Source organism: Mobula birostris, chromosome 8 (genome assembly GCF_030028105.1).
Source record: "Mobula birostris isolate sMobBir1 chromosome 8, sMobBir1.hap1, whole genome shotgun sequence".
Classification (NCBI taxonomy): Eukaryota; Metazoa; Chordata; class Chondrichthyes; order Myliobatiformes; family Myliobatidae; genus Mobula; species Mobula birostris.
The window spans coordinates 89414988-89436372 of record NC_092377.1 but is presented as its reverse complement, the minus strand read 5'-3'; the positions used below and the strand labels follow the sequence as shown (position 1 = coordinate 89436372).

At 38.8% G+C, this 21385-nt stretch overlaps 1 protein-coding gene across 3 annotated transcripts; it reads right to left on the bottom strand.

Annotated features, from left to right (window-relative positions):
* Positions 1-364: 364 nt before the first annotated feature.
* zbtb2b (zinc finger and BTB domain containing 2b) lies at positions 365-19272 on the bottom strand. 3 transcript variants are annotated; one of them, XM_072265631.1, is made up of 4 exons: positions 18861-19272; positions 16764-16898; positions 6470-6651; positions 365-4503 (listed from the first exon to the last, which is right to left on the bottom strand). In XM_072265631.1, exons 3-4 carry the CDS (start codon positions 6640-6642, stop codon positions 3114-3116), a joined length of 1563 nt encoding a protein of 520 aa, XP_072121732.1. In that variant the 5' UTR covers positions 6643-6651; positions 16764-16898; positions 18861-19272; the 3' UTR covers positions 365-3113. The 3 variants fall into 3 exon arrangements, with proteins under 3 accessions (XP_072121732.1, XP_072121731.1, XP_072121733.1); XM_072265630.1 differs by having other exon boundaries at positions 16774-16898; positions 18861-19271; XM_072265632.1 differs by lacking the exon at positions 16764-16898 and having other exon boundaries at positions 18861-19271.
* Positions 19273-21385: the final 2113 nt, after the last annotated feature.

Sequence of the window (21385 nt, the reverse complement as noted above, 5' to 3'; positions counted from 1 at the left end):
GAACAGCAATGTTAGTTAAAAAACCTAGTAGATTCACTGTTTAGCATGTTCAAATAATACAGAGCAGCCTTGAATAAAGGGAAAACATGTTGAGGTTAAGTCAGAACTGATGCTGATTAAACTCTGTATTACTCCAAAAACATTTCAATATGTTCAATTTTGGTGTGAATTTTGTATGCTGGAGTGAATATCTCTGAATAGATAAAACCAAGATAACCTCACCAATAATTACCTAGTGATTTTCCAATATCATTGATCCAATGCTCGCTTTGTTGTAGCTAAAATACCATACCAGAGGCAAAAAAACTGTAATCTGTACAAAATACAGCAAAAAGATTTCACGGAGACAGCACAACATGGTTTCCAGTTCCTACCAAGCCTGTTTTATTCAAGTCTTTGGTATTGGCAGCATTATATTACACATTATACAGTTATAACTAACAAGATTTTGATTTGACAGAATGATATGGCATGGAATCAAGACAAGTACAAATGTGTGTATTTAGCTTGGATATTTGAGACTAAACAAAATGCTAACTCATAGAAAAATAAAGCAGAAGCTCAGCATAGTGAGTTAGTTTAACAATGCATACATAAACATGGAAGTTAAACTCTAGTCTACCACTGTGTACAGCGCAGATACGCATCACATATGTATGCTTTGTTAAATAAGATCTCACCATGCAGGTGAATGGCTAGCTTCTGAGCAGCAACTTAAAATGTTACAGAAAGGCAACTGTACAATGCACTTAAAATCTCAACAATGCTGGCAAGGAGTGCTATTGCAGCCGACGTCACAGAAAATAGTGCTCTTAATCTCTGCAATTTGTAAGTCAACATAAGTTCAACTTCATTAATATAAATATATTTGAAATCACCTAAAAATGTTAAAAGACCCATTTGAAACCAATATACTTATGCCCCCAATTAAACTGGCCAATCTTCAATTTGTTTGGTCAAAGATACAACAAAGGAATGTCTTTTCTCATCCAGGATTCATTTCAAGTTTGAAATACATTTCCCTCTTGAAACATGCTTCACAAAATACTCTTTTTAAAATCTACATTTTATTTGACTCATAATTAATGCAAATGATAGTTTTGACAATGGACATAATTTTATGCTTAATTATTTTAAGGCAGTTGATTTTTTTCTTATTTCAAATGTGAATCCTACCATTAAGTCTATATATAAAACTTGTAACAACAATTTACATACATTATTCCTAGAATTTCATCCTTGCTTTTTAGCAATTTATATTTGCAAGTAATACCTTAGTATATTTATATCTGAGGGGTTACTGAGCAAAAGTGGTTAAATAACTGCGAGAGAGATGTTTACAAATTTGAATAAACAGTAACACAAAATACCTTGGGGTTTGATATATCTTGTAACATTTGTATGTAACAGTAAAAATTGTACTTTTCATAATCAAAAGGGAAAATTAATCTTAATTAATGTTTACTATTTTCATTTAATCCATATAGTGGTTTTCAATCCACATCTACAGCAAAGGGCTTTTAGTACAAACTATTATGACCAGTATCGTATTGATAAAGTCATACATTAATCAAATAAAAATAGGCTACAAGAAAAAATTCAATCATTAGGAGCATAATTTTTAGCTTGCACAACCAGATGCAACAAGTCATTAAGAAAAGGTCTGCTCCAATCTACATCAATGTTTTGCACACAGTATTTTGTGGAGAAAAATAATTTATTTTGCAGCCTATACAATCTCAACAAAACATTTTTGGTATGTGTGCACTGCTGGGAAAAAAAATTGAAAAATAATCCAAATGACAGCTTATTTTTGTGGTAACCCCCCCCCCCCTTCCAACAGCAATTCTAATCTACCTTGCAGTTAATCCAGAATTTGAAAGATTTCTTTGTGTTGCTGTTCCTCAGTTTAGTTTTTTCTAATAATGAAGAAATCTAAAAAGGTATAAAGACAGCCAACACAATAAATAATGTACCTACTCATTTCTGTAAAACAAGTTACAAATACTACTACTGTATTTTGAATTCAGCATGCATAGATGTTTTAAGACCCCCCCCATCTTGAAAGCAGATTACACAGACATATTGAAGAGCAAATTGTAAATAAGTGAGGTAAGTGATATTCAGAATTACACTGAACAGAGTTTAAAAACATGGTTTATACAAGTGTATAGGGACAAATGTGGAGCACCAGAGTACAGCTTTGTTCTATTATACTGGAAAATGGTCTTGTAACAAAAGTTCCTCTTCCGTAAGTGAGCAATTTATTTAATATCATACTGAACAAGTTTTATTTAGGAACTACACTTTTCATATGATTCATAGAAGGGTATTTCAGTAATTACAGATCACTGATCTCCAAAATAAAATAATTTTGGTATTTCACTCTTTTGGTTCATGCAGTTCCTTTGCCGACATGGACTGAATTAGAAGTTTTTGACTGAGTTAGCCATGTGATCTTCTAGCTCACATTCAAACCAACATTCTGTATTCATTATTGATTCAAAAATGGCATTGCCTCTTTGTGCATTTTTGTGATTTGTTACATGTCGACAGGTGGACCCAGTGATCAGCTGATAATTACAGAAGAACATTTCTTAATCACAATGGCAATTGCACACTATAAACTTTTGAAGCTGTCAGTCACCAATGTTTTATTTAAACTGTATCCCTTTTAACATGAGCACACATCGAAAAGGCTCAGTAGAAGTGTACACTTTTGAGTTTGATGTTGGTTTACGGAAGCTCTGTGGAGCACGAAGACATAGATTTGTGACTTTGTAATTTCATTTCTTGACAGGCGATGTGAGCATCAGGTAATACCAGTAAAAGAAAATGCACATCAACTTTTTTCAGTGACAGTATAAACACTCCCAAACCTGGTCCCAAAGCAGCTCATGATTGACATGGGTTAATCTGAACTCTAGTGCAAACACTGATACAATGTGCAACCTGGATTTTCATCTTAAAAGTCACAATATCAGCAAATAATGACACTTTTGCCAGAAAAGAAAACCAAAAACTAATTTAGAAAATAAACTATATCTATGAACTATTAATCTTGAATTGTACATTTTAAGAAACACATTAAGAAATGATTAAATGAAGACTCGTCATTCTACTAAAACAGCCTGACCATCCTCCACATTATGCGCTGTCTCTGACAGAGGCTGATTTGTTTCTGTCACTTCACAAGCCTCCGAAGAGCCCTCCCCTTGCACTGTTGGTTGGCCTTCCATCAAAACAAACGTATCAGAGTTTTGGTTTTGACATGAATGCCGAACAGCTTCACTAGCAGTTGAGAAGCTTTTGTCACAAAGATTGCACTTGTATGATTGACTTGATTGGTTTGTTGCTAGATACACTGGATCCATTAGTGACTGATTGGTTTCTTCTGAGGAACCTTCAGTGAGCATCACTTGCTTATTATCAACCATCATAAAGGTGTCAGAGTTCTGGTTAAGGCAAACATGCCTGGCAGCCTGATTGGCTCTACAGAATGTTTTATCACAGGTACTACATTTGTATGGTTTGCCTGTATGAATATACATATGCTCTCTCCAGTGACTTTTCTGGATGAATTTCCGTCCACAGATGGAGCACTCATATTTTCGCCTTTTTACCTCCCTATCATGATCCCCTAACTCTAAATTGTCAATGTCTGCAATGTCCGATGGGGGTGGTGTTTCAGCTTGCAGTTGGCTGTCTGCCATTGGTGAATCATTTTTCTGTTGTAGCTCACCGTCGCTAATTACCTCTGCTTCAGGCATTTCTTCAACTTCTTTTGCAGGTTTCCCAGATTCTATTAACTGTCCTAGCACATTCATTCCTGCTTGGCTGGTAACAGGAAGTGACATTCCCGTATGGAGCTGTAGATGCTCACGCAGGCTGCTTCGTAAAGTAAACCTTCTGCCACAAAGATGACAAACGTAAAACTTGGGAAAACCGCTATTCCTTTTCATTATACTGGGCTTAACATGAGCTACTGCATGCATTCCAGGCTGTCCATCTAATAGAGGAATATTCTCACATCGTTCTTCAGCTGCTGGAGGACCAGATGGAGAAGCCAATCCTAAAGGTGTTCCAGACGACTGCCCAATGTGCTGAGAAGGTTGAAGAATCTGTGCACTCTGGGGATGCTGGTGACCAGCTTCTGCACCTCGTTCTTGTTCTATTCGAGAAGGATGAGTATGTGTCCTGGGTTCTCGCCCAGACTTTTCTCCAGTTGCTGATAACCTATTTGGGGGTGTGGTTTGATTATCTGCAATTTGAATGCCATACAGAGAGGATGTCCATGCAAAAACTTGATCAGGGCGAGGAATGGCTCCATGGCTAGCTAAGCTGGCTTCTTGAACTAGTGGATATGCATGCAGAAATTTAATTCCCTGCTCAAGACGGACAGGATCAATAATCTGGGGTGCCATCTTTCCTGTGTACATTAAATGCAGGAGGTAGCTAAAAATATCTGGCTGAATATCCGTTGGTTTCAGTCGGACACAATCACTGTGAAAAAAAATAAATATTTACAAATACTAAACTCTCTGCAGTTTTCCTATGAAGTGTATAAGCAAAACTCATATACATCAAAATGAAAGAAATAATATAACTGGTGTGCAGTTTCTAACAATATTTACAAAACTCTAAAAATACTCCAGCAAAATGATACCAAAGATTAGCTACTCAAGTTAGTTGACAAAATTCAAAAGAAAAAGCTAAAAGGAACACTAGTGCCTTACAAAAAATTTCAATTAAAAGTGAAAGGTGATTCAAATTTATGTCTTCGTCCAGAGTCAATGGATAACTGAATGTTTTAAAAATAGCTAAAAAAAAACTCTCAGAATCATACATATTTTGAGAATTTCTTTAAAATATTTCAAGCAGAGAAGTGAAACTGGTTTATGGCTGAGAAACATTTGATGGGTTAAGTGGTCTTACACACTTTAAATTATTCTAATATTTCCCCCAAGTCCTCCAGATGAGCACAGCATAAGGAAAATACCAATATAACAAAGTAAAGTTCATGGGTCTCATAAATACCGTACACCCTTTATAATGAAGCAAAGAGAAGTTGTCATCTTTACTGGTTAACGTTTCAAAATATGTCAGAATCATTGATGCTTAAGGTGATCAAAATACACAGAAGACAGTAAATGAACATTCATGTTAATAGGTCTTCACTGAAATTGTTCATTTCTGATCTATAAAGGGCGGGGGAGAGAAATCAAATCGGTTTGAGGACAGTTTTTGGGAATGAACGTAACATAACCCAAGGACTGCTCTACAATATCATCTGAAAGCTTCTACCCAATGCCTACACTTCAATGTATTTAGCAGGAGTTCATAAGCAACTCCCAAAATTAGAGTGTTTAATGAATTAAGCCTTGAATTTTCAATTTTATTTTTTATTACCCATCTCCAATCATCCTTCAGAAGGTACAGTGAGTGATCTTCTTGAACTGCTATAGCTTTCTGGTGAAGATGTTCCCACAGTACTGTTGTGAAAGAAATAGCAGAATTTGGACCTAGAGATAATGAAGGACCTGCAATATATTTCCAAGTCTGGATGTTTTGAGATTTGAAGGGGAAGTTGCAGGTGGTGTTGATGATGCTCTGTACCTGTGGCCCTTGTCCTCCTCACTGGTAGAAGTTAAGAGCTGGAAGGTAGGTTTGAGTAATCGAAGCAAATAACTGTAGTGCAGTTTGCAGACGGTTCATGTGCACCAGTGATTTGGTGGGGGGGGGGGGGGGTGTAGTGAATGTTCAGGATGTTAGATGGGCTGCTTTGTCCTGGAGAGCATCAAACAGCTGGAGGGTTAATGGAATTAAACTCAGTCAGGCAAATGGAGAGTATTCAATTTAGCCCCTAACACTTGTTCTCATTCCTGCAAGATATTTAAAGGAACAGTTTGCATTCAAGTGGCATCTTTAAAGTTGTAAAATATATTAGGTATTTTACATAAGTATTATCAAGCAAAGATCGACATTTCATAACACTTAAAACTAATGGCCTTAAACTTAGAGGTTTTAGGAAATTAGCTAAAAAGAAGGTCAAGAGGTTTAGGGACTTGGCAGTAGAAGGCACCAGCAGTGGAGAAAACGAATGGGGTAATCACAAGTTGCGTAGCTTTCCCGTTGAATCAGCCACCCATGGTGTGAGGCAGCTAGGTCAATGCTCTTGAACAATGCATGTGATAGATAAACTGCCAATAACCCTTCCAGACTCAGCACATTGGTCCAGCATCGGAGTTGGGAGGTATAATAAATCTGCCATAATGGAATGGGGGAGCAGACTCAAATGGGCTGAATTGCCTAATTCTGCTCCTATGTCTTATGGTCTTATTCTGTCACTGTATATCTCTGGAGTATTGTAGTATTCAAACAGTCCATAGAGGTACAGATGATAGGAAAAAGTAAATTTGTGTAGAATGCGTGATAATCCTTAAATTAACATCCTGATCCAAAGCATTACCTTGTTTGATGAATAAAAAGCATTTTGAAGTAATTGGAGAAAGAGGCAAGGACTGCTTTATGTGCTTTGAAATAGACATCACCTATAGCCACCGTACAGTCACAAAGGAAGCCAAACTCCCGCTGGGCATTGAGTTGTTGTAACAGAATCAAACCATGGTTAGCTAGTTCCATGTTTAGACCCTAGGAGGAGGTGGAAGAAAGGAATTGTATTAAAGACAAATTAGAAATCAATTGAGCAGATAAAAGCTGTAATCATCATGTACTCCATTTAACTGTGCACTTATAAAATATAACAATTCAACCATTAACTATTTTAAAATACACTCCTTAGTAATGAACAACTGGCACTTAATACTCGGGAATAGTTACTTGAAACTATGTGCAATAAGATAAAACTGAGTTTTAAGAGAAATTGCCTACCCTCATGAAATATTTATTGTTCTTCAAATAACTCCGATTCATACCAGTTAACAGTTGAAATAGGAAAAATACAATTTGAGCTTCTAGAGAATTCTTGGTGGGGGGGGGAGAGATGAAGTGAGTAGGGAGAGGGGGAGAGCGGGGAAGCCAACTTAATTTCAAAATATCAAAATAATGACCAGATCATAGGGTGTATCTGGATTTTCAGGAAGCTTTTGATAAGCTTTCACATGAGATTACTGAAGAACTACTGACAGAAGTAAAGATATCTTAGTCAAGATAACAATTTTTGGGCTCCGTTGTGATCTCATCTGAAATTTTGTGTACTAAGATCATCAAGCTCTAAATTTTACTACTGGCAAAGTATTATGGGTCTAAAAATTTTACCACCAATCAATAACTATCTTGTGCTGTTTATACCAAGAGGCAAGTGTTTTACATCTCTAAGCAGTACACAGAGTCAGGTTTGGAAAACATGATACTTAGATGGAGATAAAATATAGGCCTACACAGTATATGGAAGTCACAGATTCAACATTAAAAAAAAGATGCTATGTATTTATTGGTGCTTTTTCCTCTATGGTGTTGGCCGAATCAATTTAAATTCACAGCCTCAATAAATTCTAGCTCAACAGCATGTGTTTTAAAAACAGTTTAAGTAATGCACTGCTAATAATCAATTACATTGCTATGGCAATTTGGGATACCAAATTCTGCTCTGGTGTTTTAGAAGAAAAATATTTTTGTTTATTATTCCTTAACATTGAAAAAGATTGTTTTTATGATAAGAATATTTTCATTCCCCTTCCTTGTATTAGTGGATATATTCAAATCCTACCCAAGCCTAGTCACCGAATCATGTCTGATTCAGTCATGTCACAAAGCAAATCCTAAAGAATGGGTCTGAAGCAACCATGGTCCAGTCAGATTTTACACTTTTACCCAAGCGGGCTTCTAGTTCTCGCAGAAGTAGTGTCGTAGCTCTCAATAATGTATACTGTTCTCTAGAAAATAGCTTGAATATTTTTACAATTACCTCTTTTAGCTAAAGTCTGACTTCAACTGTAATTTCCAAACTCATCTTAAAAAGTTACCCTTCCTCAAAACTGTAGTCTGAACTATTATCCTAAACATCATTACTGGGAAGTTTTACTTTACCGATGTACTTAAAGATGTATTACATTAACTCTCATGATTAAGCAGTTAATTCACCCATCTGACAACATAAAAACAAATTCAAACACCACCACTGTAGCTGTGAAGATTTAATTTCAGTTAAATAATCAGGGATTTTTAAAAAGTCGTTGCAACAGAGAAAACAGAATTATTGGATAATTGTAAAACCCATCGATGCCTTTCAGTGAAGGAAATCTGTCAAAGATGACGTATTAAGAGGAAAAGTTATAATCTTTTAAGTAACTATGAAAAAATATGTTTAAGGGAAAGAATAAACATTTAAAACACCTATTTTTTCAAAAATAATTAATTCACCTATAAACATAGGAGTTCCAACAATGTGGTCAACTCTTAACTGACCTCTGAAATGGCCTGGCAAAGCAAAAAACATCGTAACTCCCTACATTAAAACAGAAAATTGATAACAACGGACATACAACCCAACACCAAGGCAGACTGTGAATAAGGGCATTAAGTTCAAAGTAAATTTATTATCAATGTACTGTATGTTACCATATACTACCTTGAGATTCATTTTCTTGCAGGCATTAAAGGAAAAAAATACAACAGAATTTTACGAAAAACTATACATAAACACACACACACCACCATGCAAAAAGACAAACTATACACATAAAAATAATACTGAGAACGAGTTGTAAAGAGTCCATGAAAGTGAGTCTCTATGTCGTAAAATCTGTTCAGAGTAGTGTCACAGCAGTTCAGAGGCCTGCTGGTTATATGGTAATAACTGTTCCTAAACCTGGTGTTGTGGAACCTCGAGGCTTCTGTACCTCCTACCTGATGGTAGTACCAAGAAGAGGGCATGGCCTGGATGGTGGGCACTTTGATGATACAGTGGTGCTACAAAGATGGTGAACTCTGTAGAATTTTCTCTATTTCTGCATAAATATGACCCAAAATGTGATCAGATCTTAGTCGTAGTCATACTTTATTGATCCGGGGGAAATTAGTTTTCGTTACAGTTGCACCATAAATAATTAAATAGTCATAAAACCATAAATAGTTAAATAGTAATATGTAAATTATGCCAGGAAATAAGTCCAGGGCCAGCCTATTGGCTCAGGGTGTCTGACCCTCCAAGAGAGGAGTTGTAAAGTTTGATGGCAACAGGCAGGAATGACTTGCTATGACGCTCTGTGTTGCATCTCAGTGGAATGAGTCTTTGGCTGAATGTACTCCTGTGCCCAACCAGTACATTATGTAGTGGATGGGAGACATTGTCCAAGATGGCATGCAACTTGGACAGCATCCTCTTTTCAGACACCACTGTCAGAGAGTCCAGTTCCATCCTCACAACATCACTGGCCTTACGAATGAGTTTGTTCATACATCTTCATACATGTCCTAAAACTAGATAAAGAGAAGCCAATTAAATAAATAAAAGCATTATACTGGATTGATTGATTGATTTATTTATTTATTTATTGAGAAAATGATCCAATATTACATGTATTGGTAGCAAAAAGTATGTGAACCTTTGTTTTCAGTAACTGCTGTGATGCCCTTGTACAGCAGTAACTTCAACCAGTAACTGACATTCAGTCTTGCACATCAGCTTGGAGGAATTTTATGCCATTTCTCCTTACAAAACTGCCTCAACTCTGAGATGTTGGTGGTCTTCCTTGCATGAACTGCCTGCTTCAGGTCCTTCCACATTTCTACAGGATTAAGGTCAGGATTTTGACTCAACCATTCCAAAACACAAATTTTCTTCTTTTTAAACCATTCCATCGTTGATTTACTCGTCTTTCGGATCATTGTCTTGTTGCATTATGCAACTTCTATTAAGCTTCAGGTGGCGAACTGCTACCCTGATATTCTCCTGTAAAATGTCTTGATACAATTTTGAATATATTGCTCCCTTAACAATTGCAAGCTGTCCAGGCCCCGAGGCAGCAAAGTAGTCCCATACCATGATGCTCCTTCTACCATGCTTCACAGTCAGGATGAGGTTTTGTTGGTGTCCTTTTTCCTCCAAACATGGAGCCTGCCAAAAGGTTCAACTTTTGTCTCATCTGTCCACAGAACATTGTCCCAGAAACGTTATAGAACATCCAGGTGGTCTTTTGCAAACTTGAGACATGCAGCAAATTTTTTTTTTTTGGAGAGCAGTGCTTTCTTCCGCAGTGCCGTTCCATGAACACCACTCATCTTTAGTGTTTTCCTTATAGTGGACACATGAACAGAGACTTTAATAAGTCTTTTGCTGTTACCCATGGGTTCTTTTTCACCTCCTCCAGCATTGCACATGGTGTGATCTTTGCAAGATACCCACTCCTAGGGAGAGTAGCAACAGTACTGAGTTTCCACCCATTTATAAACAATTTCTCTTACTGTGAACTAATTAACACTCAGGTCTTTAGAAATGCCTTTATAGCCTTTTCCAGCTTCAAACATCTCTACAATTCTTCTTTAAACATGCTCTGAAAGTTGTTTTGATCAAGGTATGGTGCACGTAAACAGATCTTGTGTGTGTCTTTTTACAGGGCAGGCCACCTCTACATCCCACACCTCCAATCCTCATCTCATTGACTGGAACACCTGAGTCCAAATAGCCTTTATAGAAATCATTACCCCAGAGGTTCACATACTTTTCCCAACAAATACATGTAATATTGGATCATTTTTCCTTCAATAAATAAAGTATAATGTTTTTCAAGGTATTTATTTAATTGGTTTCTCTTTATCTAGTTTTAGGACTTAAGACCTAATCACATTTTAGGTCATTATTGTGCAGAAATAGAGAAAATTCTACATGGTTCACAAACTTTCTAGCACCATGGTAGATGCTGGTTTCATTTGGGTAGTACTCCATGCAAATGTACTCAACAGGAAAGACTATTTCTGTGATGGTCTGAGCTCTATCCCATTTATTGTAGCTTTCTACAGCACAGTACAGGCCCTTCTGCTCATGTTTTGCAGACTTGTTAAACCTACTCCAAGATGAACTTCATCCTCCCACATAACCCGCCAATTTTCTTTCATCAACGTGCCTTTCTATATAACATTGACTATTAAGCAGGAGCTAAACACCTATGACCCAACCAATGAACACTACCTCTATTTTTGCACTACTTGCTTACATTTTTAAATATATATTTCTTGAGGCTAAATGACAATTATCATATTTCCTTATGACATAGAAATGAGAAATATTACAGAACTATTATTTGTACTGAACTACCATTGTATAACTGATGCAAACCAGTTTTTAAAATGCATACAGGGAAAGAAAAGTATGTATGTGCAGATCACATACATTAAGTGCTGCAAGTATGGATCACTATGGCAATAGGGGTGCCATGCTTATGTTCTTCAAATTATCGCAAACCATTACAGCATGACCACGATAAATTAGGGCCTCAAAAGTTCCCCTATTTTAAATTCTTCTTCTGCTTTATTTCATTCTCTTTCCCACATAAAGGTTCTAACTCTCTGGTGCAGCATTCTATGGTCTAGCAACTCATGATCCAGCACATTTTGTACTAATTAATTATTTCTAATTAAAATCTAATCACTATATAAAATCAACCAAGATTTGTACCAATCTATACCTAATCAACCTACCATTACAACTTTTGCAATCTCAGCCGAGTGATCTTAACTTGTAGAAAAATCAGGTTACGGACAGTTCTTTTAATTCTCAATATACAGGGAGTGCCTAAAAGAACAGTGTTAAAAAGGACAATTCTGCTCAGAGGAAGATGATGCAGGTGCAATTTCAGTGGTTCAGCATTGGTCAGGCCCCAAGGTGCTAGTCATGAGAGTTCCAATCTGTACCGCAATAAAATTCTGCATTGTTGGGCCTGTCATAGATGAGTTAAATATCAGTTAGCTTCACAAACTTTTTAAAAATCTATGCTACAACCTTTTATATTCAATGGGAATAAACTCCAAATTTTAAAGTTTATTATTCAGATAGATGACTTCTCATTTCTAGTGTCATTCATGTAAAGATTTACAGTACCATTTTTGTGGTTCTAACAGTTCCTATTTTGGGTATCCTGAGCTGAACAAACTAGTCTGTGGATATCAATTTACTGTACAAGTTTGAAGATATTTGCATTCACCTTTTTAAAAAAAACATAATACTATCTCAATTTACCCGAAACATTCTTCTCCTATCTCACTACAGAGTAACATCTGGCTTACTTGTCACCCCAGCCAGTAGCATATCTCGAACCCATACCTTCTGTTCTTAATTTGAACAAAAATCTGCATACATTCCAAAGGCAAGCTCAATCCAATAACCCAAAACTTAGATTACCATTTTGCTTTCTGCTGCTCAGACATCCCTCTATCCAGGTCACTGATTTCCCTCTAATTTTAAATACCTAAATTATCATAAACTATATCCTATCAAATACTTGCTGAAAATGCAGTTTCACATTCCATTTATACAATTTTGTTTTAGTCATAGTCATACTTTATTGATCCTGGGGGAAATTGGTTTTATTGATAACAAAATAAAATTAGTCCCACCCTTTACAAATCAATGCTAAAATACCCTGGTTAGTGTGCACATTATGTTCAGTAAGTAATGACAACAATTACTGAAATTATAGAAATTAACTGTCTGTACATGACATGTGCAGTAAGTTATTAAAACACTAATCCAACAATATTTGATATTTTTTTATTTTCTTGGTGCTTATGGGCTACAAATCAAAAATTTTCAACTTGGATGGTATCAACCTTATGGTAAAGCTTTCCAAATCAGTGCATTATCACTTTATGCTCTTCCTAGTATCAAGTGTGCTGACATTAATAAAAGATGATAAACTGAAACTTAGATTTTGTGATACAGAACAACACACAACCAGTTGGGGGCACTGATATACTAGAAACTAACTACGTTTTTCTTCTTTGGTCAACTCAATAAAGACAAAGAAAATCAGATATTTGCAGTGTATTTGAGGGAATTTTATCTAAGAGTTATGAATACTATGGAACAAGCAAATTCACCCATTACCCAAGTAAATACTTGTATAAACTACAGTACTCATACGCTATTGTAATCTGTATACAGAAACAAATGATTTATCTATTTTGCTAATGTTCATTTGCACTCCAACAAATCAGGCCAAATATTGCCAACAATATAACAGTAATATTCTAAGATGAGGAAGGATTAGGTTTTGTTCAATTGCCAATCTAGAAAATAGCAAAAACATTAAATAACATTGACAATTACACAAAAGTAAACATACTACAGAATCATTTTCTAAAAAGTATTCTTTGGTTGCTCAAAAGTCACGTCTGGCTATTGCCAGAGTACTGAGAGCTAGAAGTCTTCCCCAATTTATAAACACCCAGCTTATGTATAACCCATATACAGTGCCCTGTAAAAGTATTCAGTCCCCCACCCTTTGTTGACATGAGTTTTACAAACAGGGATTTTGATCAATTTAACCAAGAATTTTTATTTATGAATCACATGCTCCTTTCTCCCTCCACAGTACAGCCCCAAAACAGGGAAAACTGTAAAGCATAAAAAGCTAAAAATTCAAAAACTGTTATGTCAGTTCAAAAGCATTCACCCCCCTTGCTCAATACTTAGTTCAGCCACCTCTTGTAACTATTACAGTTAGAAGTCTTTTTCAGTAAGTCTCTATTAGCTTTGCACATGATGGAGCAAGATTTGCCCATTCCTCCTTGCAAAGTTGCTCAAGCTGTAGCAGGTTAGTTGGGGAGAGACAGTGGAAGCAATCTTGAGGACTTGCTAGAGATGTTCAATCGGGCTAAGGTCAAGACAGACTGGGCCACTCAACATCATCAATTTTCTTCATTTGAAACCACTCCACGGTTGCTCTGACAGTGTGCTTTGGGTTGTCGTCCGGCTGAAAGACAAACTTCCTCCCCAGTTTAAGCTTTCTGGCAGAGGCTAGCAGATTTTTTATCCAGGATCTCTCTATAATTAGCAGAATTCATCTTCCCATCAATCCATTTTCAATGGACTGGCTCTAATCTGTTTTCTCTTCACTTTGGGTCAGTCGATATTAAGATAAATTTCTGAGCCCACTAATTTAAGCAACAAAGCAACGGGAAAATAAAACACCAGTATTTAGTATCAAATTCAAACACAAGATATAGCCCAATCCTCTTACCCCCGTCTCAAATGGAATTCAGTTTACGTACATTTGAAGAACTCTCTTCCATTTTAACCTTCTAACCAGTTTACACTATATACCAGAAAACTTCTAAGAGCACAGGAATATGAGGATTTCCCACCCAGCCTCTCAAGCCTGCTTCATCATTCGATATAATCAAAGCTGATCAACTCTGTGAGACCAAGAGACACAGGAGCAAAGTTAGGCCATTTGGCCCATTGAGTCTGCTATGAAATTCTATCAGCTGATTTATTAGGTTATTCAATCCCATTCTCTTACCTGGTCCCCATGATCTTTAACACCCTTACTAATCAAGAATATAGCAACCTCTGCTTTAAATATACTCAATGATTTGACCTTCACAGCCATCTGCGGCAATGAATTCCAGATTCACCATCCTCTGGCTAAAGAAAATCCTGTTCTAAAGGGATGTCCTTCAATTCTGAGGCTGTGCCCTATGGTCCTAGACACACCCCACCCTTTACAGGAAACATCCTCTCCACATCTATACTATCTAGGCAGTTCAATATTTGATAGGTTTCAATGAGATCCTTCCACCCCCCCCACCCCATTCTTTTACACTCCAGTGAGTACAGGCCCAGAGTCATCAAACGCTTCTCATGTTAACCTTTTTATTCCCAAGATCATTCTTGTGAATCTCCCCTGGACCCTTTCCAATACCAGCACATCATTTCTAAGAGGCCCAAAACTGCTCACAATATTCCAAGTGCAGTCTGACCAATACCTTATAAAGCCTCAGCAGGTCACCCCTTAGGCAAGGTGTAGCACCTGCTTAGCAACCCCCCACAAAATTAGGATCACATGAATCCATGGGAGCAGCTGGTGCACATCAGAAGTCCTGGTTATGTGAACACTGAATTGTATTGATATTGGCTGGGGTCTTGTAAAGACACTGCCCAGATTAAGGCAGTGACAAACCACTACTGTAGAAATTGCCCAAAACAATCATGTTCATAGACCATGATCGCCCATATCTCTGTGGTAGAGAAATCAAGATAGTCACCACTTTCAGCTTTGAATTCCTTCATCAGGAATATCATCACACAGAACAAAAGACTCCCCAAAACATCTCACTTCTATTTCTGATGCTAGGTTTTAACTCATGGACTAGATGGGCCAAAGGTCCTGTTTCTATGCTGTAGTGTTCTATGACTCTGGGCAATAGCCATTCAACCCAATTTGCCTTATTGCCTTCTTTTTTCAATAGCTGTCTTGAAGATACTCAGCAACTGAGCATCTATAGTCTTTTGGATAGAGGGTTCCAAAGATTTAGCACTTTGCATAAAGCAATTTTTGTCTCTTGCTTGTCAGCTACTTGAGTGTGATGTCCTGGTTGCTGGGGAGGGGAGTTATCCCTGTCTATATTGTGAAGCGTGTAAGCATTTTCAGTGAAGTTTTCTCTTATTTTAAAGCTGTATGAACCTGGAATGCTTTATGTGTCATTTGCCTAATCCTCCATTAGGGCTGTATAGTCTGGAAGCATGCTGCCCAACTAGCTCCCAATTGTACCAATCCATTTTGGTTTCCCAAAATTCCTTTCAACTCTCCCCAAAGGGCTAAAATAGAGTGGACATAGAGATGTTTCCAATAGTAGGAGAATCTCAGACCAGAGTGCACAGCTTCAAAATAAGGCAAGGTTATTTTTGTTTAAGCCATTGGTGGTGAATCTGTGGGATTTAATGCCACAAACAAATGTGGAGGCTCTATCATGGTGTATATTTAAAACAAAAGTTGATAGTTTCTTGATCAGTAAGGTTGTCAAAGACTACAAGGAGAAGGCAGGACAATGGGGTTGAGAGAGAAAATAGATCAACCATAATCACATGGTGGAGCAGACTCAATGGCCTTTATGGCTATTATTTCCCCCTACTCCACAGAGGCCTCTCATTCCTCCAGCAGATTGTTTATTGCTCCAGATTCAAGCGTCTGTGGTCTTGTATCTTCAATTTACACAAGACACCTTCCACCAGCACTCAGGAACCTGAGAATAGCGTTAACTCAAACCTAGGTTTCACAGACTAAATGATGAAATCCCCACCTTAAAATAACACTTCAGTCTTCAAAGGACAGTTATTTAATGAAAAATATTTTTTGTAGAATACTCTTAACAGAAGCCAACCTGAACTCCAATTTAAATTTTATAACTTCTCCTTTCATAGAAATGCATGGCTAATTTATATACCTGGCATCTGAATATGGCTTTCCATGTCCCCAATGCCCAGTGAAGTAGGTTGCTTGTAGGAAGCTCAGTATGAATAATGTCACTGCCACATCCTGCATGATGTTACCACATGCAGCTGCCCCCTGCTGTCCTACTTAGAATGGCAGCAGACTTGGCATTTCCATTCCAGTACAACAAAGTGTGGGATTATTTCATTATATTTAACTTTGTTTGAGTTACTTTAATAACATCTGGTGCTTTATGAAACATGATGTATATTAGTTATTCTCCTTTAAACTTCTCTACTGGAAATTACATTAAACAATCTTGATAAGTCATCGCTTAAAAATCATAACAGAATAAAGTGGAAGGGCATATACCAAATCCGACCTGAGGCCGAAAACATCTGTCAGCTCTTCAAGTTAGCTGGCGGATTGCAATTAGGGTCACGTTCCAGATGAAAAAGACCCTCTACACACGTAGAGATGTGATTCTCCTGCAAAGTATGGTCGTACCTGTAGCACATATTACATGGATTAACAAAATGTAACTATTTTTATAATGAGTAATGATGTAGAATAGCAGTTTCATTTCACAATGTTTCAAGTCAAAATTAACAGATTTTTATAGTAAATATGATTAAGTGATACAATTTTAGTATCACTCCTGAAAAAAGTGGTTATGTGAATATCTCCACACTTATTTTACACTATTTAATTTTGTAATTTATAGTAATGTTTATCTTTGTGCCGTACTATCAATGCAAAACAAATTTCACATCATAGAAATCAATATCTGAATCCAATACACCCAATTTTAGAGTAGTCACTTTCTTTAAGTTTAGAGATCATGAAGTCATGTGCATACTATTTACCTGAAATCAATATAATCACAGGCAATGAAAAGCAGAAATTACTTAGAATGCCCTGTGGATCAGGCAGTGTGGAGAAAACAAAAATAAAATCTTTGTTCAAAGTATTGATTACAGATCAAACTGAAACAATTAATTGTTTCTCTCCAAAACTGCCGCATTTTGTTTCTCTCCATTCGAATCTTGCGACAGGATTATAGAGTATCCTTATCCACTAGTTGGAATTGTCTTGATGCAATTCTTTCATTAAATTGAAATCTAATACATTTACCTATAAAATACAACTAAAAAAAGTAACTAGTTTAAATCAAATTTTGCCTGTAATCTTGATTTACACTGTACCAATAGGATATCAATATTTAAGTTTCCTGAAAATTAGTCATTTGGTAACTATTGAACGACAGTTAAATCTGGCATTGTACACTGAGTATAGACCGTGCTTCTGTTAACAGGCTTTGTTTTTATCCCTTAACTGGGAGGAGAAATAAAAATTCAAGTTACTCAAAACAGGGCAGAAACTAACACTGGGTGGTAGTGGTGAAGGGAATTAAAAGATATATTTGTATTCATTACAGCAGATCGGTGTAGAAGTTGTACTACTAAAACGAAGGGACACAAAGGACCACTGATGCTGGAATCTGGAGCAACAACCAAGATGATGGAGGAACTCAGCGGGACAGACAGCATCTGTGGAGGGAACCCTGCATATGGACTGATCATCTCCCTCCATAGATACTGCATGAACCGCCGACTTCCTCCAGTTTCTTGCAAGACACTTTTTCTGTTCATTTCGGCAGATCGGTGTACAACTTCCATTTAATGTCTGTAACATTACACCAGCATGGGCTCCGAAAGTGCGACTTAAACACCCCCACTCCAACTTTAGCCGCAGTAAGTTTATTGAAAGCGGTAAGGAAGAAGTCGGCAAAGAACGCGAGGGTTAAATGCAAACAAAAAAAGCAAAGCAAACTGGCAGCGGGATGAAAACAGCGCGCCAACGTGCCCATATTAGAATAATCTCAAAGAGGATGAAGTGTGGAATCAAAGAAAAAGTCAGCAGGCACGCCGCAGAAACGCACGCCAACCAGGTATCCGGTTTCACTCATTCACACGGGCGGGAAGCGGCGCTCCATTTTGGTGGCGGGGCCGCAGGTCAGAAGAGGACGGAACGGGAGAGAGGACTTGTTGGCGCCGTGAGCCGCTGCCCCCACCCACCGCCCCGCCCCGCCCCGCCCCGCCGCAACAGTTCCGCCCGCATCCCAGCCGGGGAAGTGGTGGCGCTGTAGCTCAACGTCCCCTCCTTCCCTCCCCCACACGCTCCGTGTGACCGGATGAGCGCGGCCCCCGCTTCCGCACCTTCTGCATCGGGGACAAAGGGAGTCGCAGCGGCCCTCAGCCCGGACCCGCGCTCACGCACCGACGACCCCTAACCCTCCTTCCCTCTCCTCACACCGCGGCTCGCCCAGGCGGGCTCCCGAAAGCCGCTAGCCCAGGTCCGTAGCGCGGGCCTAGGCGGCCTGCTTCAACCCAGCCCCCGGCCGGCGTTACTTCCCTCCCCCTCCCACCCCCCCAACATGCACACGCGCCCCCCTCCTCCGTTACCGACCTCTCTTCCTGGTCCGTACGGTGCTGAGATGCTATTTTAAGTCTCTTTGCGTGAGGCAGCCTCTTTGTTCCGTCTCCCCGTTCCCCCGTCTGCGCCGAACCGACCAGGGACCGCGCCGCCGCCCGCCCGCCGCCTTCCTCGCGAACCCAACTGCCAAACGGTTGCTGCACGTCCCGTTACGTTCGCCGTCACATGACCGGAGTGGGCTGAGAGCTCCCGGGGCGCTGAGGCGGCGCGAGGCGAGGCTCAGCACAGGGCGCGCGAGGCGGCGCCGGCTGGTGACCAGCCAACCGGGAACGGCCGGTCCATCCGCTATGCAGCAGACTGCAAACCCCCACCAAGTAGCATCGGACACCCCCTCCACCACCGATGCAACCGGGGTATTGCCGCCTTCCCGGTGTAACGAAGGAGATAAATCCGGTCCCAGCCATGTTCCTGCATTGCACACCCACCTCCTCTTTTCTCCATCTCCTGTATTTTCTTTTTATATACGTAAATATTTTCCAACCGGGTCACCACCCGTTTTTTTTTTCAGAAAACAAATTAATGTACCGGCATAGCCACATTTCCTGCTGCAATGCATCTTGCTCTCCCCACCCCCTTCCCTTAAGGTTCAACGAATATACCGTTTTTTTAACTAAAGCCCTTAACTTTTAAACCAAACTTTTATACGTGTTTACTACAAGGAAAAAGTTAACTTGATTCTGAGCTTGTCCCTTTATACGTGGATATATTAATATATTTAATAGCAATTTAACTCTTTTTGAAGTGGCGACCCGTCCGCAGCAGTAATCCAAGGTCATTTGGTAGCATGCTATCCAAATATGGTAGAGAGACGATTACATTTTAAGCATGCGGGGGAAATAGATGGGGTCAGGCACTTAAAAATGCAAACTCTGCTGATAGCATTGCAACGAGCATAACTCGGCGGGGGTCAGTTAGCGTTTGGTGGCTCCTTTTAATTATGTTAATTTATGGAGTTGTTTAAGATCTAAGGATACTGATTTTATTTTCTTATCCTCTGAGGACGTTTCTTTTATTTGCAGAATAAGAAAACGATGTATTTGCGGGATCGGAGAGAAACTGCTTTCCTTTATTGTGTGCGCCAGCAATACTTCGTATAAACTATTGGCATAAGGCGGTAATAATCGTCAACGGAGAGGTCCTTACGTTCAGTGGACTCTGTGTAGCAGCTCTCCTTAGCTTCAGGGCTTTTAAAGTGCTGTGGGGGCAGCTGGATGGAGACATTTTGTGAAGTAGAAGCAGGAATTTAATGCGCTGACCATAACCTCTCATTCCACTGCTGATGTCATTAGGGTCCATGCACAAAATGTCTGCGTTTGCAATACGCCTTTGACCAGGAGTTTGAAAGCAAATGCAGGCTCCAGAAAGAAGTTGGAGTTAATTGTATCACCTAGTCCCCTCTGTGATTATTGAGGGAAATTCACCAGTGTGTTTATGAATGTAAAAATAAATGCAAGCATTGAGATTTAGTGTGAAATGCTGATCATCCATCTTATTAAAGATACAGGATACTTTTCTGGCCCTGTTTACGAGATTGCTTCCTTTGACCAGATTTAGTATTAAGGAATTTAGACATGGTGGGGAGCGGTGTATTCAGAATTAGAATCATTTAATATTAATAGCATACTGTCCATTGTGAAATTTATTTGCAATACATAATACTCATAACAAATTACAGTAAGAAATATGTTAAGTAAGTACACATCGAGAGAACAAAGAAAAACAATAGGTAATGTATATCAGTTCATTGTCCATTCAGAAATCTGATGGCGGAAGGGAAGAAGCTGTTCAAAAAATGTTGAGTGTGTGTCTTCAGGCTCCTGTACTTCCTTGATGGTAGCAATGAGAAAACGGCAAGTCCTTGGTAATGGGGGTCCTGAGGCATTGCCTTTTGAGGATATGCTCAAAACTCAGGAGACTAGTGCCCAGATGGAGCTGGCTGAGCTTGCAACTTTCTGCAGCTTTTTCCAATCATGTGCAGTGGCCCCTCCATATCAGACAGTGATGCAGCCAGTCAGAATGCTCTCCAGGATACATCTGCAGAGATTTGTGAGAGCCTTTGGTGACATACCAATTCTCCTCAAACTGCTAATGAAATATAGCCGCTGTCGTGCCTGCTTTGTAATTGCATCAATATGTTGGGTTGAGGATAGATTCTCAGAGATGTTGACACCCGGGAACTTGAAACTACACACCCTTTCCACTGCTGTTCCCCCAATTTCTGCTTCTTGAAGTTCACAATCAGTTCCTTGGTCTTACTGACGTTGAGTGCATGGTTGTCGCCACACCCCTCAGACAATTGATCCATCCTCACCACCAGCAGAAAGTCTACCAACCGTGGTTGTGTTATCAGCAGATATATAGATGGCGTTTGAGCTGTGCCTAGCAACACAGTCGCCAGTGTGGAGAGGTTAAAGCGGTTGGGACAAGCACACCTTGAGGTGCGCTAGTTTTGATTGTTAGCAAGGAGGAGGAGATGTTATTTCTGATCCACACTTTCT